The sequence below is a fragment of the Pseudonaja textilis genome, chromosome 2, assembly GCF_049901715.1.
Source record: "Pseudonaja textilis isolate UNSWEBS1 chromosome 2, rPseTex1.2, whole genome shotgun sequence".
NCBI lineage: Eukaryota > Metazoa > Chordata > Lepidosauria > Squamata > Elapidae > Pseudonaja > Pseudonaja textilis.
In genome coordinates, this window is record NC_141991.1 from 101,411,478 (window position 1) to 101,436,054 (window position 24,577).

The 24,577-nt window shown below is 38.9% G+C and overlaps 1 protein-coding gene across 1 annotated transcript in view; it reads left to right on the forward strand.

Annotated features, from left to right (window-relative positions):
• Positions 1–24,577, forward strand: part of LOC113437259 (cytochrome P450 2C5-like) — a 59,373-nt gene that overhangs the window by 30,521 nt on the left and 4,275 nt on the right. Inside the window, 1 exon segment of the mRNA XM_087924742.1 lies at positions 24,210–24,351. Within this exon segment, the coding sequence (XP_087780868.1) occupies positions 24,210–24,351 (142 nt within the window).

Sequence of the window (24,577 nt, forward strand, 5' to 3'; positions counted from 1 at the left end):
AATCTGTCATCTAACAAGACTTTGTTTATTTTCACATTCCATGCTTGAGCTGATTGCTTGAGTCTGTAAGATATTTCTGCAGATGGTGATTTGCACCTTATAAGATATGTGGACTCTGATTGGGCAGGTGACCTAAGTACTCACATATCCACAACTAGTTACTTGTTTACATTAGGAAACAGTCCTATATCTTGGCCCAGCAAGAAGCAGACCTCAGTAGCTTTGTCTTCTACAAAGGCAAAATACATTGCTGCTGCCTATGTCAGTCAAGAAGTTGTATGGTTACATCAATTGCTTGAAGATCTTGGAGAGCCAATGTCCCAGCTTATATTCTTAGCCTAACTTCATTCATACATTTCCATATACCTTTCCTTATTAGCAGCATCTTCATTTTGAATTCCAAGACTGGTAGTTCTGGTTTGTCAGATTTGCAAATGAAAGTTTTGTTGCAATTGTGTTACTGGTCATTTTCTTTTATTCTGTTGCAGTCTTCTTTCTGTTCTGTATCTTGCACTTATTTGCTGTATCTTGCTTATTTGCTATGACTAGGCCCAGAACCTGTTAAAAATTCTGTTTATATAGCCTTACAGAACAAAGTGTACAGTCTAGATGGGCCTTCTTGCTTATCTATGACAGGAAACAGGAAACTCTATGCAGAACAAAAGGACATAGAGCAAGGGTGTCAAACTCACATTATCATGGCAGCGTCAGGTAACGTATAGGACTTTTCCCCCTTCACTAAACTGGGCAGGAGCGTGACCAACATGTGATGCATCCAGCCCATGGGCTGCAAGTTTGACACACTTGACATAGAGTATAGCCATAAATGCAAATGTATAAACACTGCCATCTATTGGTTGGCTGCAGTTGTTGTATAGAATATATGAACATGTATTCCAACAATGTTGGAAATCTTTCCTCTGAATGCAAATAGTGGAAAAGTAGGAGAATCAAATATGTTTTTTTAATTTACATTTGCTTTTCATCAATCATAAAACAAAGCCAGTTTGGTCTAGTGGTTAAGGCACCCAGCTAGAAACTGGGAGACAGTGAGTTCTCATCCCCATTTGGACATGGAGCTAGCTGGGTGATACTGGGCTGGTTACTTTCTCTCAGCCCTATTAAGGAGGCAATGGCAAGCCACTTCTGAAAAACCTTGCCAAGAATGCTGCAGGGATTTGTTGACTATTTTTGATTTCTAATTAAATGTGTTTGGGTATCCATACAATGATTTGTAACTGTTGTGTGCTATCATTTTTACTGTGATTACAAAAAACGGCATATTGTTAGATAACTATAATTATAATCTAGCCATATAAGGAAATAGCAATCACACACTTCAGCTGAAGCAAAATGGATCTCTCCATTATCTGTGACATCATGAAATTTTTAAAAAGTTACAATGCACAGACAAGTTGAACTAGAATTTCAGCTAGGAAATTGTAGATTTCTTATATCAAGAATGGAACAGAATTCCTAGAAGTTTGGTGCTCTGAAAAATGAGCCATCAGCAAATATATAGTAATAAACCTAATTTATAAATCATCACATACACCAAAATGCCTGCAAGAAAAATACAAGTTGAAAGGAAAGTCTGTCAGAAAATTGTGAAGGACACATACGACATTATCAGTGAGCAACCGGACAGGTAGTCCTTGACTTATGATCACAATTGAACCCAACAGTTTATATTGCTAAATGAGATGTTTTAAAGTGAATTTTGCCCTAATTTATGATCTCTCTTGCCACAGTTGTTAAATGAATCACTGCTTATTGTGGTATTATTAAATCATTGTTTAGTTATTGGCGTTCTTGTTAAGTGAATCTGGTTTTCCCATTGATCTGGTTTCCCATTTGCTTGTCACAAAATCTCAAAAAGTGATCACATGACCCTGGGACACTGAAACCATCATAAATATGAATCAGTTGCCTCTGAATTTTGATCATGTGACCATGGGGATGCTGCAACAGTTATGTGAAAAACATTCAAACATAACTCTCTTTTTTCAGTGCTAATGTAATTTTGAAGACTTACTAAATGAATTATTATAAGTCAAGAACTGCTTCTAAGGAATTAAGTAGTCAGCCATTGTCTCTGTCCAAGTCTTCTGTTTTGGTCTGGGATGTTTTAATGCCCCAATCTCATTCTGGATATAGAATACCATACAGACACATGTTAAAGCCTCTCAAGTCAAATGATGCTAATGTACCAAAGCAATACAATATTAACACAATTAGGCGGCATTTCTAAAATAACTCAAAATAAGGCTTTTCTTCATCTGGAAAAAAGGAGTAAGCTGTTGAATAAATAACTTTAAAATATTCAAGTGTCTCTAATACTGTCACTCCAATTTTTTGTGACTAGATTTGTTTTGCTAACTTAAACAACAGTGTAACTTCAGAATTTAGGATCTATCTTGAATTTCACTTGCCATCCCAAAGTTGTAAATTTTAATTATATAAATTGGGATGAAGATAGTTTACACTGATGAAATATTAGCATGCAAATCAGTCTTGTTATGCTATACATTTCAAATAACATAATTTGTGTAAAGTCTTTAATCACGTGACTTGATCAAGCACCAGATGTGAAAAAATATTGTAAATTGGATCAATATTACATTTTATATCTTCCTCATTTTTAAAAGAATTAAGAATGGTCTGTTTCATTATGAGGAAAAACTTACCTTTGCTCTCCATATCTTGTCTTCATAAAGGGCACTACTGTTCTTCCATTAGGGGTTTCAGTACATTTTGATCCTCTCTGCTGGGAAGATCCAGAGACGTTTGACCCAAGTCATTTCTTGGATGAGGAGGGTAAATTCCAAAAGAAGGATGCCTACATCCCTTTCTCTGCAGGTAACAGAGAGGTTATGGCTGATTTAGTGACCTGGGGTTTTCAGTAGGGGTGGTATTCTACTGGTTCGGGCCAGTTTGGGTGAACTGATGTTAAAGTTTCACCGAACCAGTATTTCAACCAACTGCCTGGCCCCACCCCACCCCTTCCAGGAGTGTCCATGTGGCCCATTCTCGATGGAGGTAAGTGCAGGGTCCATGTGCAGGCTCTGGGAGGGGGAAAAACAGGCCTTCTGGAAGTCTGGAAACAGGCCTGTTTCTGGCTTCCAGAGAGCCTCCAAAGCCCAGGAGAAGTTGTTTTTGCCCTCCAAGAGGACTGGGGGAGGTCTCCAGATGCTTGGGAGGGCAAAAATGGCTTCTTCCAGGCTCTGGAGGTCCACCAAAAGCCGGAAACAGGAAGTTCTGGTAGGCCTTGCCCACCATGGCCACGCCCATCCAGCAACTGGGCAGCGAACTGGTTGCTGGGATTTTTGAATCCTACTTTGGTCTTCAGGGTTCGTCCAAAATTACCTATAATGTTTCTGAACTGTGACCTCACCTATGCTAATGGGCTGTTCTTTCTGCCTGCCCTTGCCACTAGCTATACCTGTTCCCAGATTTAAGACAAGCATCCCGAGAACATGCTTAGGCAAATGGCAAAATCATTCAGTAAATCTGACTGAAACAAGAAGGAGAGTGTCCAGTCTTTTAGAACCAGAAGACATGTGGTGATTGCTTTTTTTAGATAATAAAATTATTGAAGTTTAGAATTACAATTTTTTAAAGAAAAAGCTAACATAGTTAGAGTAAAAAGTAAAAGTATAAATAGTAAAATGAGAAAATATTAAAATTAAAATATCTCAAAATATTTTACAACATTTTTAAAATATGAAAAAGTTGAAATAGATATCAGTAAATCCAAAGACAACCATTCAAAATAACCACATATCACACCTTACCCTGGTCTAATAAACTCTACTTCTTTTTTAAGTATACAGAACAATCCTTCTCTGTAATCTATTCAGATGGTTATTGATCATTGCTACAAATTACTTCAATATACTCTTTCATAAATCCAGCAAAAAAAAACAACCAATTGTACTCTGAGATTCTCATTGTTATTTCCTTCTTAATTTAATAGTGTTTGCAGTCTTGTCTCTTTGAAGGTGACTAACTTCTATGGAAGAGTTAATAGACAATATCCAAAGTGGTTAGCAAGGGAACTACAAACTTAACATCTTGTGAATAACCTTGTCTCCCAATTTCACCACCCCACCACACACATTATTTTAATGTGAGGAGCAACAATCAGGAGAAACGGCTTAGGCAATCTTGTGAGAGTTGTAGGAAGCAACCTACTAAGCAACTCTTTATTTTGTGGAGCTGTCTTCAGTTGGATAGCTTCAGTGGTGGGATTCAAATTTTTTTACTACCGATTCTGTGGGTGTGGCTTGGTGGGCGTGGCAGGGGAAGGATACTGTAAAATCTCCAGTCAGAGGTGGTATTTGCTGGTTCTCTGAACTACTCATAATTTCTGCTACTGGTTCTCCAGAACTGGTCAGAACCTGTTGAATACAACCTCTGGATAGCTTCCCTGGAAGTGTTGTCTGTTGATTCAATCTTAGGTTATTCTTTCTTTAAAAATTAAACAACAGAATAGGGTTTGCAACCTTCAACAAAAGTTTGTGTCTTTCTCACTATGTCTTTCTTTTTTCTGAGATAATGCCTTATATTTCTGTAGCATAAATAATGTGGATATTTATTTGATTGATTGCTAAAACAATCAAACAATTCTCAATGAGTCACTGATTAATTAATTGTCAATAAATTAATTATCTTCTTCATTTTGTATGTGTGTGTGTGCAGGGAAGAGAGCATGTCCAGGAGAGGCTTTGGCAGATATGGAAATCTTCCTGGTCTTTGCCATTCTGCTCCAGCATTTCACTTTTGAATTGACGATGGACCCTGAAGAGATGGACTTAAAAGATTTGTTTATGGGCTCTAGGAAGAACGGAAAGTATCGCTACTTACGGGCCATCAAACGTAAAATTTAATAAGCAACAGAAATAAATATTGTTTCAACTTTCATCAGCCCAAACCTATATCATCAGCCCAAACCCCAAAATACTTGTGGGAAGAATTTATAAATTTATATAACAGTGTTAGAAATATTGTACAGGGAATCATATGTGAGCTTACCCAGGTCTCCAACAAATGAACCATTTGATTAATGAAACAAAATTGCAAACATTGCATGGAAAAGCTGGCAAATGATGAGAACAAAATCATTTAAACTCACAGCAAAGATACAAATTAATTAAACATTTATTTCAAATTGTAAACACACACAAAATTCAATTAACACAATGTAAATATAATTGTAACACTCACAGTTCAACCAAGAGACTCAATCTACATTGCTTGATGTCACATAATAAAAGTGGCAGCGTATACACCCACCCACTCAAACTTGTGGACTAGTTCCTTATAAAACAACCTCTCTGTTCTCCATTTTCTCTGTAGCAGAGGTGGTATTTAGCAGGTTCTGACCAGTTCTTGAGAACCCCAAGTTATTCTTCTGACAGACTTCAAATAACTTTTTGAATTTAACTACAAGAATATTTCCTGTGAGTTGTTCAAAAACAAAAAATTGAGGGGAGCCACACCTCCTCTCCCTGGCTAGATATACTTCCCTTGAAGACAGGAGGTAGCAGTCTGCCCTGAAAATGGGAAGCTACCTGGGACCTAAGTGAGTGCTGGAGCAGTGAAGTGGTGAGTGACTTGTTGACCAGGCAAAATACCTGGGATTTTTGCAAGATAACCCTGAGAAATAGAAGGAAAGAACTCTCATTTAAAATCGTGGCAGCGGCAAATGGAAAGTAAGAGGAAATTATAAGGTAAACAAAATTGAACTATAAAAGGACTATAATGGAATCAGAGACTAATTTTGGAATAAAGTACAGAAATTGGCATTAATCAGGCATTGGCTAGAATGCTGGACTTGTTGGAATTGATTATATTTTAAGATACAATAGCTAATGATTGAAAATTAGCGGAATAAATATAAGCGAAAAAAAAGGAAATAAAAGAACTTTAAAAAGTGGAAAGTGATGCCTCTTAATCTCCACCCTCTTGATCTCCACCCTCTTCTGTATTCCTCTTTTCTGTTGCTTTCTGACATTGTATCTATTTTTCACCTTATTTTTCCCTTTTTTGGTTGTTTTTTTAAGTCTTAAATTCTCCATTCTCTTTCCCCTCTTTCCCTTTTCTTCCGTTGCTTGTTCGTTAAAGATGGCTTCTTCTTCATCCCAATCTTCTTGTTCTTGTAGTTTCTGATAAGTAGAAATTGACATTTCTAAGAAATGAAAAACAGAGCCAGAAGCACCCTTCCCTTCTTGTTCCTCTTCTTTTACCTTTTTGAATTCCATTTTCAGTTCATCGACAAGTAATGCCATTGTGAAAAATTTTTAAACAACCCAAATGTTTTTAGCCTTTCAAATAATAATTTCCAAAAGTCCCAAAGTCACCAAGCAATCCAAATACACACAGACTGTTTCATTTAATACTTTCTTCTTTTTACACTTTCTCTTCCTGGGGTTACAGTTCAGTTGCAAAGTTAAAATGCATTATATTATAAAATATATATATTATATTAAATATAAATATATATAATATATAAAAATATATTATATTATATTATATAAAATACATTAAAATGTATCTTTTAGAAGTCTTGTTACAATTTATCTCTAGTCTTATAAATTCCAAGCAGCCTCCCCCAGCAAAATCCTAATATTAATTCTTTTCCTCTCCCTTCCCACTTATAGCAGAAAAACAAAAAAAATTTTTTCCCCCAATGTTCAGAAATCTTTATTGTCCCCTTTCCTTTAATTTTCCAGTTTAATTACCTGCTGATGCCAAAATGGGTTTTTCCAATTTCTCTTTCATCTGCTATCACCGTAAGGAAGGATAGTGAGAAAAAACAAACTTTCCCTTTTTACTTTCATTCGCCGCTTTTTTCAAGCCTTCTTTGGGAGTGATATCTTTAATGAAATTTAAATTCCAGGGTATTTAAATGTTACTTGTTATCCCGGTCAGCCAACACTTTCACTACTCAGCTTCCTCCTGCACATTCTTATCCAGATGAGAACTTCTTTGTGGCGACCATTGCTGACTGATGCTCCACCGCTTTTGGAAAAGGGAGTTAAGCCAGCTGAGGAGGGGTGTTTTGATTCCCCGGACCCCTGCCAGATCTCCCCTATCTTCAGTTACCTCTACAGGGTAACTATAGCCCCAAAATTGGCTGGATTGGGGCACTCCAGTGGTGAGCACAGCAGAAACCACGCATGATAGCGGATTCCTGCTGCTGTCGAAGCCCAGCAAACTGGAAGAGGGTAAAGAGGCTAGATTGGAGAAGAAAGGAAGGGAAAAGGGCAAGAGATGTTACAAAAGTTTTAAACAAGATGTAAAGAAACAGGATTTATTTAGAGATAATGGGTAAAAATATAATTAAAAAAGAGATTCTGCAGAGTACATAAGATTGTATTGTTGTATTTGTATTTGAAATAATGTTAGAAAACTGGAACATTATATGATTATAAAATGGGATAAAATATTAAAAGGAATGTGTAAAATGTTTAAGACTTAACGATAGAGTTTAATTTGCTATGGATTATTGTTTTAATTATATTATAAACTTATTATTTTTTCTTATTTTAAAATATAGTACGTAGTTTTAGAATGTACTAAGCAGAATCCGAATGAAAATTATATATTATTTTAAGTGTTAAATTTAGGGGGAAGATATAAAGGCATCATACTTCAATCAGTGATTACAGGAGAAATTTTGTGTTAATGTGATAATTGTGATAATTGAAACAGAACAGACAAAAGATATAAGCATAATGATTTAAAGTGAGATGAAATAAATAAAACAGAATTAAGAGAGTGAAAAGAGAGAAGCTATATAGAAAATGTAGAATGGTAAATAAGATATGAAAGGGTATATAAAGTGAGCATGAATTTGAATTTATGTCTGTGCAAAAAGATGTAACCCGGGATTAAGCCGCTTTCCAAAAAGAAGTTTTATATTTTCATGTTTTGTGTTTTGTTTGTGTATGCTTGTTTATTGAAAATTAATAAAAATTTTACAAAAAAAAGTGGAAAGTGATGCAAGAGCACCACCTAATGGTTTTAATGGCTATTTCCTATGATTATATTGAAAACTGGTCTTGCAAATGCGTTAATGGGAAATGAAATTAAAAAAGACTATAATATAACAATAACCCCAGAATATGCACAGACATACAAAAAAAGGGAGATTGAAGCAAAGGGACAGATGAAGATAATATCTTGGGACTGTTGGCGGATTAGGACTGTGATAAGGAAACAGAAGGGAAGAGAAGTTGATTAAAATAGAAGACATTTGCTTTTAACAAAATAGAGAATAACTCGATTGATTAAGTAAAATGAGTGAAATATGCAAAGAATTCAGATTGGAACTGCAAAATGTGAGAGGAATGATAAAAGTAAGCATAGAACTATGGGATATATTAGCAGAAAAATTAAAAATGGTGATGCAGTCCACAGAAAAACAAAGAAAGACCAGGGAGGAGGAGTTAAAGAAAGAGGAAGTTAGCCTAAAAGAGCCAAAGAACAATGGACATTGCAAAAAGACAAGAAAAAAAACTAAAAATAAGACATTGATGATAGATGTGATAAATTAAAAGGGAAATACTTCCAAGACTAAACAAAAGAAGAAGCTGTACAAGAAGAAATTGCAAAAGAGAGATCAGGAAAGGGAGGGGGAAAAACAAGTGAATGGGAGATGAAAGTAAAAATAATATTGGGGGGGTAAATGAGCTAAGAGAAAGGACTAGGAAAAATTAGAAAAGGGAAAATTGGCTAAAATTGGAAGAAACTATAGGGCTGAGAGATTTAGAGATGAGGGCTAAAGATAAAATAAAGGGAGGATACCACATGGAAATGTACTTTTTTTTTTCTTTTTTAGAAATATAGACTGGGGAGTTTTGAAGTTTAAAGTGTATTGAGAATCATCTTTAAAAATAAACAAATAAGCTTAATTGGAATTAAAGGAGAATAAGACCTCAGTGTAAGATCATTACATAATTATATACAAAAAATGATAATACAATAAGAGAAATTAAAATGGTTTTATTGTTATTGTATCCTTTTCTTTTTTAACATATATTTAATGGGAAATGATTATAAAATATTTATAATGAGATGGTTATATTATGATTAAAAGTGAGGAATGAAAATTAAATATAATTAAATATAATTTTATAGGCTAAATTTTATTAAATGTAAACAAAGAGGAAATATGAATTTTTTCTTATTTTTATTATATACATATTATGCTATATCTGAAACAGAAAATGTAATTGATTGTGCAAAGGATATTAGAAAAACAGAGAATATGGTAAACCAGAAATGATTATATTGTAAAGTATATATGTAATGGAGATTATTATGTTATGATTTTAAAAAGTGAGGTATGAAAACTTAATAAAATTACATAGGTAAAATATGATGTAATGGAAACAAAGAGGAAACTACAAATTCATTTGAGATAGGAAAAAGAGTCAGGCAGGGATGTCCACTTTCACCTCTGCTCTTTATCATGACACTAGAAATTTTGTTGAGGAGAATTAGATTGAATTCAGAAATAAAAGGATTAAGAATTAAACAAGAAAAATACAAGGTCCAAGGTTTTGCAGACGACTTTGTATTCTTCATAGAAGAACCAATAAAATCAGGGCCAAATTTGATTAAAGAGATAGAAAGATACGGAGAAGTGGCAGGTTTAACAATTAACAAACATAAAACCAAAATGATAACAAAAAATTTACTAAAGAATCAAAAAAAGAAATTAGTAGAAGTAATGGGAGTACAAATTGTTAAAAAAATCAAATCTTTGGGAATCTGGTTCACAGCAAGATGTTCAATAATAAAAGAAGATAATTATGTAAAATTGGTACAAGAAATAAAAAGGGACTTGGAAAAATGGGGAAAATACAATTATCAATGTTAGGGAGAATCGCAACCATCTAAATAAACATCTTGCCAAGACTATTATTTCTTTTTCAAACTATCCTAGTAAAATTGGACAATTTTTTTTTAATGAACTAAATAAAATTACCATGAAATTCATTTGGGCAGGAAAAAGGGTGAGAATAAAACTAAGCGCATTACAAGATAATAGTTGCAGAGGTGGATTTGGACTCCCTACCTGGGAACTATATTATAAAGCAGCAGCCCTAACGTGGATTAAATAATGGGCCAATTTGAGAAACAAAAGAATTATAACTTTAGAAGGGCATGATTTAGGGTGGCATGCCTTCATGTGGAACCCTGGAAACAAGATCTACTCTTACTTTAATAGACATGTAATTCGAAATTCACGAATGAAGATTTGGAAAGAGATCAAACATAGACATTATATGAAGATTCCAGGGTTGGTATCCATCATGGCGACATTGATCCACCCCATTGCTTTAGAAACTGGAAGAAAGATCAGATATTATGATGTTTTAAACTCCCAAGAAATATTAAAGACAAATCAAGAACTTAGAGAGCAAGGTGGCCATATTTACAACTTAAAGCGAGGTACAAAAAAGACATAGAAGAATTTGGAATTGAGGAAAAGCCGAACCAGTTAGATAAAATATTAGAGGGAACAGATAAAAAATTAATTTCCAAAATGTATAATTACCTATTAAAATTCAAAATGGCAGAAGAAATAGTTAAGGGCCCAATGATTGCATGGGCAAGGAATGTAGGGCACAACATCAACCTGGAAGACTGGGAAAAAATCTGGCAACAAAATTATAAAGTAACAAAATTAGCGGTCTATAAAGAGAATCAATACAAAATGTGTTACTAGTGGTACCTGGCACCCTCAAAGCTGGCTAATATGTACTCAAACCTAAGTCCGCTTTGCTGGAAATGTAAGCAAAGGAGGGGTACCTTCTTCCACGCTTGGTGGCTTTGCCCAAAAAGTAAAAAACACTGGAAAAAAATCAGAAATTGGATAAAAGAAATAACAAATATTCAACTAGAATTTAAGGCCAAAATATTTTTATTGGGAATGATAAAAGGTGATCATGCAAAAGAAATGAAATATTTAATTCTTCATATAATCATGGCAGCAAGAATTGCATTGGCACAATGCTGGAAGGGTGACCAAATGCCAACAAACAACATGATAATCCAGAAGATTCAGGACTGTGCAGAAATGGACTACTTACCCAAAAACTAAAGTATGAGGTAGACTCAAAATATAGTACAGTTTGGGAAAAATGGCACAATTGGATTAAGGATAAAAACCAGGGAATAGAAAGATAAGGAATGGAAAAAATAAAGTGGTTAGATTAAGAGTATTTACCAGAAACAGGAAATGAATATTAGAAAAATTGTTTTTGAGAAAAGAACACACCATTTAATTGATTAGAAATATATATATGTTTGATGTTTATTTGATTTGTTTTTCATACTGATTTCATTTGCAATGAAATGTTTTATATTATGTATTGATATACTTTTTAAAATCTTTTATAAAGTTTATTTTTAAAATAAAAAAAGGAGTGCCCTGTGGGCAACCATGCCTCACCTACAGCTACTTCTATCGGCCGTTAGGAGCAGCCGTGGGCAGACTCACCTCACCACCAGGCTGCTCCTAACAGCTGATCATAGTGGAGCGCAGACAGCTCCCTACCCCTGACAAGAACCTTTGCTGCAGACCCGGGTATGGTGGTGGCTGCAGGAGTGTTAGGAGTGGCCTGGTGGAGAGGCCAGACTGCCCACGGGATGGTTCTATCAGTTCTATCTATCAGGAGTGGCTGGTGGTGAGGCATGGCTGCCCGCAGGGCACTCTAGGCGAGGGTGTGCATGGGGGGAAAATTAAGTCACCCCCGAAAAGACAGCATAGCCATTTTTTCAGGGCTCAAAAAAAATAAATACGGCCAAGTAGAGCTTTCTGACATGCCTGTGGGAACGGCGCTTCGCAGCGGTGGCACTTTGGGAAGCTCTCCTTTCCCAACATGCCGTCGCTTCCTGCCCTGGGCTTCCTCAACCCTGCCCTATACTGGCTCCAGGAAAGAGGCAACAGTACCGCCCTCTAAGAAGTGAGTGCCCCAGGAGGAGAGCAACTTGGGAGGCTGATCCCTGGCAAGAGGGGCTGCCTGTGAACTTGCTGTCAGGCACGGCAACTACAAACTGGTCTGACCTGTACTATTTCTGATGTCTGCAACAACCCTGCAGCTTTAGTGGAGCAAAGAGGAAGAAGAAGGGATTAGACATAGAGAGCAGCAGTATAAAACCAGATGTTCATTTAAAAAAGAAATATTTGGGACTAACACTATGGAGGACAAGTCTCAAGTAGATTGCTGAAAGGTATGTGCACTGTGATCATTCCACAAGTGGTATAATAATGTTACTGAGATTTCAGACTGTTTGTCTTGTAAATGCAAATGTATGTTTCACTGTTGTTTACCAAAAATTGTCAATGGTATAAAGTCTAAGTTTAAAGTTTTTGGGGTTTGGGGAAGAAACCACAGAGTCAGGTAGAGTATTCCAGACATTGACCACTCTGTTGCTGAAGTCGTATTTCCTGCAATCAAGTTTGGTGTGGTTTACCTTGAGTTTGTATCTATTGTTTGCTCTTGTATTGTTATGGTTGAAGCTGAAGTATTCATTGACAGGTAGGACATTGCAATGTATGATTTTATATATTATACTTAGATTGGACCGAAGGTGGCATAGTTATAGGTTTCCTAGGTCTAGAATTTCAAGTCTGGTGGCATAAGGTATTCTGCAACGAGTAGATGAGTGGAGAACTCTTCTCATGAAATATTTCTGGACTTTCTCTACTGTGTTAATATCAGATATGTAATGTGGTTTCTAGACTGATGAGCTGTATTCGAGTATTGGTCTAGCAAATGTTTTGTATGCTCTAGTTAGTAGTGTAATATTACCAGAGAAAAAGCTATGTAAGATTAGGTTAACAACTCTTAATGCCTTTTGGGCTATGTAGTTACAGTGGGCTCTAGCACCTAGATCATTAGAGATGAGTACTCCAACATCCTGGACAGAGATTGGATCATCAACAAGGTCTTGACTATTCAGCCTGTATTTTATTTTCTGATTTTTTTTGCCAATATGTAAGACAGAGCATTTATTTGTTGATATTTGAAGTTGCCATTTGTTTGACCATTCTGATACATAGTTGAGGTCTTTTTGAAGGGTAGCAGTATTGTCGGTGGTGTTGAATAGATTTACATCATCAGCGAAGAGAACGCAGTTGCTCAGGATAGTTTTAGAAGTAGTTTGTCATGTACCACTGAATCAAAGGCTTTACAGAAGTCTATGTAAATAGTGTCTATTGCTTTGCCCTGATTGAGTTGTGTAGTCCATATGTTTTTGCAGTGTAGGAGTTGCAGATTACAGGATAGTTTTTTTCTGAAACCAAATTGTTTGTTAGAGGGTAGGTTGTTTGTCTTTAACTGGAGGATAATGGATTGGTTAATGATTGATTCCATGACTTTACAGGTGATGCAACATAAAGAAATTGATCTGTAATTTTCAACTAGGCTGGGGTCTCCCTTTTTGAAGATGGGGATGACTGTGGCTAGTAACCATAGGTTTGGCAAGGAGATGGTCCTGAAAGATTTTTCAAAGATTATGTTTAGAGGTTCTGCTATGGCAGTGGATAGCTTTTTTAAGAAGTAGGCATATATTCCGTCTGGTCCAATAGATAGAGATGGTTTTAGATTGTGTAGTACTTTTTAAATATTATCTTCTGTAAAATTGATATGTATTAGATCATTGTTTTTGTTTGTGGTTCATTTAGGAAATATTGGGCATGATCCATTACTGGTTACAAAGACTTGCTTTTTACAAAACACTACTGGATAATGGTTAATGTGAATTGGCATCAGATAAGAATCAAAGGAATTCAATGGAGGATGGACTTTTTAGAATAGATTTCTTTATTGGCCAAGTGTGATTGGACACAGAAGGAATTTGTCTCCGATGCTCTGTTTATTAGAAAGAGACTTGGTTTCTTTCAGGGCATTATAACTCCAGATTAATGATGCATTTGACCCCACTCTCACACTCAGCCTAGTCATCTCCTATAAATGTCATGTGTTATGGATTTGGGATTGTGTAATTTAGCCATTTGAGGTATCTTGATTCAAAAATTCTTGCCTCATGATGCACCATTTCACCCAGTTAAAGGTCATGATAACATTGTATTATAATCATAATACTGAATTCAGGGCCATGATAACCCAGTTGGGAAAAACAAAAAACTTAAGTTCCACAGGGTTCAATTAGCAAAAGTTAATTAATTACTCTTTCATATGCTGCTGTGTACTCACAAATAGAGGGAATGTGTAAAATGAGCTATTACTTAAAGGATCTAAGCCAGGTTAAAAACATGCCAAGATCACAGATAAATAGGAAAAAAAAGTAGATTTAATTAAAAAGAAATCTTTACTCTTCAAGCTGCAGAACTGGTGTACTTGGTGAGGGGAACTACAGTATGTGTGTCACAGAGTCCTTGGAATCCCCAACTAAGTCTCCCTATGCCATTCATATAAATCACTGAGGATAATTGATGCCAGAGATGTTTGAATTTCCTGTTTCCATTTATTCCACAATTAGCATTTCCCCCAGTAATAAGATTTAAAATGACTTTGAATGAATTTTAAATCCTAAATGACAAAGTCAAAATCATTTTATTTTTTTTATTTTTGTGCTCAAATTCTTCCAAGAAGTTTCTATGTAGCCAATGTCCACCAATTAAATTAAATGAGTACTTGCTTTATGGAGTCCTAATATGATTGATTAATATAGTAAAGCTTTTTTTGAGGATCATTTTTTTCTTGCATCAGTGTAAATACATATCTTTTAACTCAAGATATCATCCTGGATGTTTAAAGTATACTGCTTCCAAAAATGACAATGTAATAAATCTTAATCTACAATACCTGTCAAAATTGATTGACAGCTGTATCCTGAAGCCCTGCTTCTTTGGAAATGGACTTCAACATTTTCAAGGGAATAAATTGTTTGTATTCTGCTGGTGTAAATATTAATTAATGTGTATATTTAATAACAGGTTAGTAAATTAATTTAACTACATTAGTTTTTCTCCTGATTACTATTTATTCCAAATTTGGATGGGGATTTAATCTCCAGAAGTCCCAAATGGAAATGTGTTCCATACTAGCAGGCTTGTAGGCCTGCATTCCTATTGGTCCGGAAAAGCCGGGCCGTGATTGGACAGAACTAAGCATTCTGATTGGTTCTTATTCGGCTGCCGCGATTGGGTAAAACCAAGCACGGCAAGCTCAAATGCACGTCATAGGCTGCCTAGCCGCAGCCAGCTCTATAAAAAGAGCTGCCTCAGCTGGGAGTCTTGTCTCAGTATCTGGTTTCCTAATAAAGAGCTGTTGTCACTATTTCGAGTCTCGTCTCTCCTCGGGACCCACCGCCCAGACTTAACACTGGTGACAAGGATGGGATACTGAGACAACAGAGCTGACTAGCACGTGGCAGAGAGTGCATAGACGACCTGCAAGATGGCCAGCAGCGCCGTGCCACCCGCACCATTCAACCCGACCAGCGAGGACTGGGAGTCCTACATTGATCGTTTCCAAATGTTCTTGGAATCAAACAACCTGAAGGACGCCACCGGCAGCAAGAAGTGAGCAGTTTTTCTAAAACAGTGTGGACCCGCCGTTTTTAAAATGGCCAAGGCGCTCGCGAAGCCAACAAACGTCAAGACCATGGATTGGGATACCCTAGCTCCCATCCTCCGGAACCACTATGCCCCGGCGATGCCGATTCTCATCTGTCGGCATGAATTTTACCAGAGGGATCAGCGTGAGGGCGAGAGCATTGGAGAGTTCGTAGCCGACCTGAGGGACCGAGGAGGCTTGTGCGGATTCACCAATCTAGATGAGGCCATGCGTGACCGAGTCGTCCTCGGCCTGAAAGACCCAACTCTCCAAAGCAGACTGATGGCTAAAGGAGACATCTCCCTCGCCGACGCCGTAGCCGAAGCCACTGCAGCCGAGGCCACCTGTAAGTCAGTGGCGTGAATGCGACGTTCAAACGGAAATGACCGCCAACCCACCAGTGAGACGGCAACCGCAGCAGACAAACACGCAGCATCCACCCACCACGGCGACATCGAATCCCCCTCTGACAGCGAAGAGGAAGAAATTCACAGACTTCAGTCAGAACGCGAGCAACGAGACCGGCGCGGTCGTAAGTCGCGTTACCAATGCGCCGGCTGCAGAGGAAATCACCCATGTTCCGAATGCAAGTTCCTGGAGGCTGTTTGCCGTTTTTGCGAAAAACGAGGGCATATTGCCAAAGTATGCAGTAACAAACAAAATTCCAGCCCCCGACGATGGGGAAACAGCCCAAGAAGAAGAGATGGCAACCCCACCATAAACCGGGACCGCCATAATGACAGCCGATGGAACCGGGACAGCTGACCCAGGAAGTTTGTTGAGGCACCCAGAAGAGAAGAAACGCACCAAACAGTCACCATCGGCCACGTTTCATCAATAGATGCACGAAAGATACGTGTAGAGGTCAACATCGAGAATCAGCCTTGCACCATGGAGGTAGACCCCGGTTCCTCCCTCTCTATGGTCTCCTGGAGGACCATCAAAAGACTAATTCCCAGCATCCGCTGCCAAGAGCTTAGCGACCAGAAGCTAATATTAAGAGGCTATCAAGGTAATCGCATTCCGGTCATTGGCACTGGACATTTTCAAGTCTCGTTCAGAAACCACACCACCATCCTACCACTCACAATCATCGATAAAGACAGACCCAGCCTACTCGGGTTGCAGTGGTTCGCACCGTTGGGGATCGAGATGGCAGGCATCAACCACACAGAAGATGGAAACTGGGAAACAACGCTCATCCAGGACTTCCAAGAAGTCTTCAGTGAATATCTAGGCAAGTACAAGGGGTCCCCTATCTCCTTTAATCTCAGCCCTGACATTGCTCCCATCCGTCTCAAGCCGCGCCGAGTGCCTTTTGCACTCAAGCCTAAAATAGATGAACAATTAGACAAACTAATAGCGCAAGGCGTGTTAGAACCCATCGATCATGCCCGTTGGGAGACCCCAATTGTCACCCCCATCAAACCCAATGGCTCCCTGAGAATTTGTGGTGACTACAAGGTCACCCTCAACCATGCATTGCAGCAGAGCGCCTACCCGGTGCCAGTAGTCCAACATCTCCTGCACTCAGTGGGTGGCAAGGTCTTTGCAAAGCTCGACCTGGCTCAAGCTTATCAACAAATACCAGTTGATGCTGAAACCGCCAAAGCCCAAACAATAGTGACACATAGAGGGGCGTTCAAATGTAACCGGCTCCAGTTTGGGGTCAGCGTCGCACCGGGCATTTTTCAAAGTCTAATGGAGAGATTGTTGCAGGGAATTAAAGGAGTCGTGCCCTATTTCGACAATGTCCTGGTAGCAGCCCCTACCAAAAAACAATTAGAAAAATGACTGAGGGCGGTCCTACATAAATTCAAAGATGCTGGCCTCAAGGTGAAAAAGGAAAAGTGCCAATTATGCACTGAAAGGGTTGAATTTCTTGGCTATCTCCTTGACAAACAAGGAATTCACCCCACAGATAAAAAATTGAAAGCCATCAAAAACGCCCCCAGACCAAAGAACATAATGGACCTCCAAGCCTTCCTTGGACTCATTAATTTCTATAACATTTTTCTACCCCAGAAAGCAACTGTCGCAGAACCTCTGCATAGACTCCTTGATAAAAAGGCTTCCTGGATATGGGGACGGCGAGAAGAGCATGCTTTTCACCAGATAAAAAACCTTTTGACTTTAGACGCAGTCCTCATGCAATACAATGAAACGTTACCTCTGACGGTTACTTGTGACGCATCACCTTTCAGGGTTGGTGCCATCTTGAGCCATGTTTTACCAAATGGAACGGAAGTCCCCGTTGCATTCTTTTCCAGAACATTGTCCAAGCCAGAGAGGAACTATAGCCAGCTGGACAAAGAAGCCCTCGCCATCGTTTCAGCAGTAAAGAGATTCCACAAATACATTTATGGTAGGACATTTTCCATTATTACAGACCCGGTGGCGAATGGTAGAGCTGAACACATGGTTCAATTTACAAAAAAAACTCTGCACAAAATGGAACATGGCAATATCCACGAGAAGATCACCAGGATGCTTCTTCTACAACATATCACACCAAATACCACCACCAACAAGAGCCCAGCAGAGCTATTAATGGGCAGAAGACTCAGGTCACCTCTAGACCGCCTGCACCCTGCTTACACTCCAGAAAAACCCCTTGGTTCCAGCAGCAAGCACCGCACCTTCAAGGTAGGAGACACTGTATTTGCCAAAAACTTTACAGGGGACCCACTTTGGACCCCTGCAAAAATCACCCAAGTCACAGGCTCGAGACCACCGATGGGAGGTCGTGGAAACGTCATATCGACCAGCTAAGATCCAGGCTGGCTGCTTCCCCCCTCATAGACTCTAACCAAGAAATCAGAGGGGGGGGAACCTCAAGTTCAGAAAATGAACGAACTGTACAAGTAGAACACCCCCCACAGACATTAAACAAAAACCAACAATACTTACCAGCCAGAAGGGAGTCGTGGCAGACGGGCACTTCGCCTGAAAGCAGTGGCCGGACAAGCTCCACCAGCCCAGAGAGCCCAGGCGGGAGCAGCAGAGCAAACGACTCAACCAATCCACCAGGCAGGAGTCGCTGCCAGAGGACTGGCTCACTCTTCCAGGCAGTTCCATCTTGCAGCTTGAGAGCAACGCAGAGCCCGTCCGAACCCGATGGTGAACAGAGACACTGTGAACTGTGCAAGTCTAGTAGGCAGGTATGAAGACCCGCCTACTTGCGTGATTACGTTACCCCGCCCCTTGGACGGAACCAAGAGGGGAGGGGTGTTCCATACTAGCAGGCTTATAGGCCTGCATTCCTATTGGTCCGGAAAAGCCGGGCTGTGATTGGACAGAACTAAGCGTTCTGATTGGTTCTTATTTGGCTGCCATGATTGGGTAAAACCAAGTGCAGCAAGCTCAAATGCATGTCATAGGCTGCCTAGCTGCAGCCAGCTCTATAAAAGGAGCTGCCTCGGCTGGGAGTCTTGTCTCAGTATCTGGTTTCCTAATAAAGAGCTGTTGTCACTATTTCGAGTCTCGTCTCTCCTTGGGACCCACCGCCCAGACTTAACAAAATGCTTTTAGGTTTGCTGCTTTTCAGCACATCAGTTAAGGTACAGAGATGAACATAACAATAAGAATCTCAGCTTCTTGGACTAGAAAAGTTGAAATGGTCTCCACTGAGAAATGACTTTGTGACGGAGCCATTTTCCTGAATAGAAGTGTTTTCCCTGAATATGCTTTGGAAACATGTTTCTGTTCAAGTGATAGCTGAGCATAGAGGTACTCAGCGTAACACAGTAAAAAGCCATCAATCTCATCTCAATATATTTTTCTCACAGCTAAAGTGCAACAAGAGATTAATGAGGCAGTGAGCACAAATCACACTCCAAGCATGAAAGACACGTTGAAGATGCCTTTCACAAATGATGTGGGTCCACAGGGCTCAATGTTATCGGATTGGGAGCCTTGAGAGCTTTCCACAGGCAACAATTTGTGATGTAAAATTCTATGGTTACAATATTTTCAAAGTTAGCTGATAATAACTACTAGTCAAGATAGACTGCATTAGGAAAATGGATGATTAGGATGATTTAGGTGGTCAGAGATCTTACAAGGCAGTTCGAATAAATACATATTAATATGCATTATTTATGACATTGTAAATTGCATAGAGTCACTTTGGAGAGAGAGATGGGAAGTATATAAATTTAACTCTGTTACTCTGTAATCTGTAATGAATACATTAGTTAAAACAAATCTCTCTCCCTTCACTCCATTTCAAATGTTTGCAGATTGTCCCCTGCTGGCCTATTTTATTTGAGGCAAGTGAGGATCTTTCTAATCTGCATGAATCAACACCAGCTAATGTCATCTGATTTCTCACTACCCTCTTCTAGTAAATGTTTGTTGTGCCAGTCCTCTCCTTGGTGCAGAGAAGTTCAACCCAGATCATTTTTTGAATGAAAAGGGCCAGTTCAGGAAAAGAAATGCTTTCATGCCATTCTCAGCAGGTACCATCTTCTGAAACAGATGTGTTACCATGAGCTGGCCTGATCCATGTTATTTTTTTATCAGGCACAATACCAGCAGGTATACTTCCTAAATAAGCTATTTTCTTGTTTGCTATTGCAGGGAAGAGGCCTGCCAAGGAGTGGCCCTGGCTAGGATGGAGTTCTTCCTGTTCTTCAGCACTTTGCTCCAGAAGTTCACCTTCTATCTGGACGGGGACACCAAATACACAGGTGTAAGGTTTTCAGATAACAGATAATCAGAATTGGAAGGGACCTTGTAGGTCATCTAGTCCAACTCCCCGCCCAAGCAGGAGACCCTACACCATTTCTGACAAATGGCAGTCCAATCTCTTATTGAAAGTCTCAAGTGATGGTGCTCCCACAACTTCTGTGGGCAAGCTGTTCCATTGGTTGATTGTTCTCAATGTCAGAAAGTTTCTCCTTATTTCCAGGTTAAATCTCTCCTTGTTCAGTTTCCATCCATTATTCCTTGTCTGGCATACAGGCACTTTAGAAAATAGCTTGACCCCTTCCTCCCTGTGTCAGCCCCTCAAATATTGGAAGATCGCTATTACGTCTCCCCTGGTCCTTCTCTTTACTAGACTAGCCAAGCCCAGTTCCTGCAACTGTTCATTGTATGTTTTAGCCTCCAGCCCCCTAATCATCCTCGTTGCTCTTCTCTGTACCTTTTTCAGAGTCTCAACATCTTTTTTATGTGGTGAACAAAACTAGATGCAGTACTCTAGGTGTGGTCTTACTAAGGCTTTATAGAGTGGTATTAGTACTTCCCTTGATCTTGATTGTATCCCTCTATTAATACAATTTAGGATTGCAGAAGAGGCTAAGCCACATGGCAGAGAGACCAAAGTCTTTTATTCAGAAGACGGTGAAGCTGTAAGAACATAAGATGTAAGGAAAACAGCTTTCCCCATCTGAATAAAAGTCTTCGGCTTCTGTGTCACGAGGGCCTGCAGGCTTAGTTTTAGCCCAGTGTCAGGCTCCAGACATGGTGACATACCTTGGAGCCCATCAACTCAAATGAAGTGCTTCTGGGAGAACCTTGGTCTGTGTTTAGACTCTCCATTCTGCCGCTGAACCGATACACCACTCAACAGCTGATGAACCGCTGAACAATTGATGAACAGCATGGCAACAACAGCGTTGGAGACTTCTGAAGGAAATCCAGATGCTGATGACATCATCAAGGGGCTGGGACATACCCTACATTCAGTGACAGACAAAGAGCAGCCTGACGGGACTATCATAAAGACACTTGCTCACAGGGAGGGGGTGCAAATGGGTAATATCTGGGCCAGGGATAGACAGGGATGTTAGGACAGGCGACAATAGGAGAGGCAGGGAATGCTAATCCATGATCAAATGCCAGAAGCAGGGAATGATTACTGAGGGAGTGATTAGTGATTAGAGTGGAGCAGAACTCAGGAGGTAGATGCGTTTAGGTGGGGCATGGCTGCAGCTATAAACAGCACTGGGGGGCAGATGCTCACAGCACTAACCTTAACTGACTTCCTGCCGTTCTTGTCAGATGGAGAGTTAGTTGTTTGTGAATAAACCTTTATTCAGCTTTACTCAGTCTGAAGTGTGTGAGTTGATTTGTTTTTCCTGCAAATATGCAGGCTTCCAGGAGACCGGCTGAGACCAGTCTGTTGCATATTGGCTAGTTTGAATGAACAGCTTCAGGGATTGGGGCGTGGCAACCAACAAACAAGGGCCTTGCAGTTCAGTCCAATGAGACAAAGGAAGCAACCTCCCATTTGGCTGCTGCTTCTGCTGCCTCAGTCCCTGAAACAGGAGGCTGATGTGGCCCAGTCCAGTCCTAGGCCTGCTTGCCACATGGCGCCAGTTGAAGTCTTTTACTCAGTAGCTGATGAAAATGTTTTCCTTAGATTTCACATACTTACAGCTTCACCATAATCTCAATAAAACACGTTGGCTTCTGTCATGCCCCTGGTGGAGACTGAATCTGAGGAAGAGAAGGAATAGCCAACAGGGAGTGGGAGTGTGGCTCCAGAATTGGTGGAGGAAGCTGGGGAAGGGCAGAGGCCAGCTGAGCAATCAGAAGAGGATCCAGGCCCATCCCCTATCCACCCTAGGGCACGCAAAGAGGAGAGGATCAGGGAAAAAAATGAGGTCTACTCAGGAGGAGATTACCATGATTCTCCTCGTGGCTTACAGCTGGGAGCTATGTATATAAGTTTGTAACTGCGTAGTCAGAATTGCTGGAGTCAAAGTTTAATGTTTCCTGTGAAAGAGGTTTATCTTTGTTGGTGTTCTTCCCATGGACTCTCCCTGTTATCTTCCAGGAATGTATGATTAATTATCTTGGCTTGCTTCGGAACTCTCATCAATGCAGTTTGTTTTGGTTTTCTTTTGCTTCATTATTTACTTTTGTGACTTTAAACTGTGCCTAATAAAACAGTGAAGTTAAGTTGAAGGCATTACCGGACTTTAATGTATGCTTAGGGTTTTGCATTATTTTGAGAGACTATGGGTCATCACAGCTTCTCTGCCAGTGGGTCAGCCTCTTCTGGACCTCTAGAGATCTTCAAAAAAGTAAAATCTTCAAAAAGTAATGAATAAAGTAAATGGCATGATTAATATTTCCATTATTTTCAGTGGGAAGTAAAGGTAATTAAGTTAGCATGAATGTAACCTATTAAAATTATGTTTAAAAATATAAAAGAACTGTATGTTAAAACTGTCCCTGGTTTGCGTCATTATGTCCATCCTTTGATTTATGTAGCAAATTGTATATTTTTGTTTTGATAAAAGCAAAGTGAATATTCAATGAGAACCAATCTGTTTCTTTAGAGTAGTTCTTCTTGCATCATCCTCTAAAGCTCTACTGATTTTTCTTAATAATTTGTTTATTTAGACAACATAAAGGAAGCAGAAAAAAAAGGCAACAGAATTCTTAAGGGAGCAAAATCCTTACAGCTATATAATGAATGGTCTCTAAAGTGGTCTTATTACCACCATAAAAAGCTGACTTTAAAATGCAGCTATTACTGTTTCCAAAATATATTGTTAAAATTTTAGAAGTTACCTATATTAACAGATAGTTAATAGGGGATGGGAATAATCACAGATCCAGCAAATTTTTATATTTTCTTGAGAGTCTGTGAGAAACCTTTTGCTAATGTTACAATGAGACTTCACTGAGCAACTAATATAGTTTTGTCTTCTTATGGTTCTTGAAATCCATGTCACAGAATTAAATGTTTCAAAGGTATTCATATCATTTTAGCCATTTTTGACATGATTGCCAGATTTAAAAATTCTGAGTGGACATTTCATGGAAAAGTCTTTATATAATACTACTATCAAGCATTATACATTAGGCTTGTCAAATTTCTAGTTTCTGATCAGATTGCATTTCACAATGCTTCAATTGCATAATGTCTTGTTTAGTTATATTAACATAATAGATATCAGTAAAAATTATACCTTTATAGCAAAAAAAAGTAAGTAATCCATGGTTAATGGAATAGGGAGGAGTAAGTGAAATCTGAGATGCTACCAAAGCAGACACAGTCTGTGGAGACCCAGCGAGGCAGGATGGGGTGGGGGAAGCAATTGTGGAAGCATGAGGTATCTCAGTAGATTGGGGGATGTCTTGGACGGTCTGCTTCAGCACTAGGCCCCACATGCTGTTCCCCAGCCTGAGATACCTCATATGCATTTAAAGACCTGCACATTTGATTCACAAATGCATGGGGGAAAGCAGGGAGTGATCACATTCATTTAATCAAATGAATCCCTAGGTTACAAATGTAATTGGCAGGCTCTATGCCATTTGTAACTGTCTCTCAGATATAACATTCAAGCTTCTATGCTCAGATCTAATCTTCTCCAATCATACAGCTAAAGACTTGCTGTAGTCCAGTTCTAAACAACAACCTTAGTAAAATTCAGTGTCCAGTCTTTAATTCAGGCTATTTCTTGTGGTAAATATTTGATAGGTAGAGCAAACAGGCAAGCTGTTTCCTCCACGTATATCTTAGAATTGAAAAATTTCAGTCTGGTTGAATTAGGTTTCCTTTAATTGAAAGAGACACTATGAAGAGTTTCATTTAAATCAATTCCAGGTAGAATTTTCATCATTCCCTTTCTATTTTCTTTTCAGGAGCAGAACTTATCTGAGGTTATCTACTCTTTCGAAAATCTTGTGATTAATGTGTTTGGTCTCTTTACTGCTGGGACAATAACCACAAGCCATACTTTGCTCTGCAGCCTCCTAGCAATAGCTAAATTGCCACATATTCAAGGTAGAGAAATACCCAGAAATACATAAAGATGTCAGTATTCTTAGAGCGTCCAGTGTTAATCCTGGAAAAAATAAACTAAATATGCCGTTAATTAAAGTAAACTCATTGCACTTGCAGCTGCAATAAAGTAAACACTGCAGTTGCTTTATTGCTTGCTAAAGTACTGAGCCAAATGCCTTTTTGTAGTCAATGAAAGCCATACATAAAAATATGGTGTACTCATTGT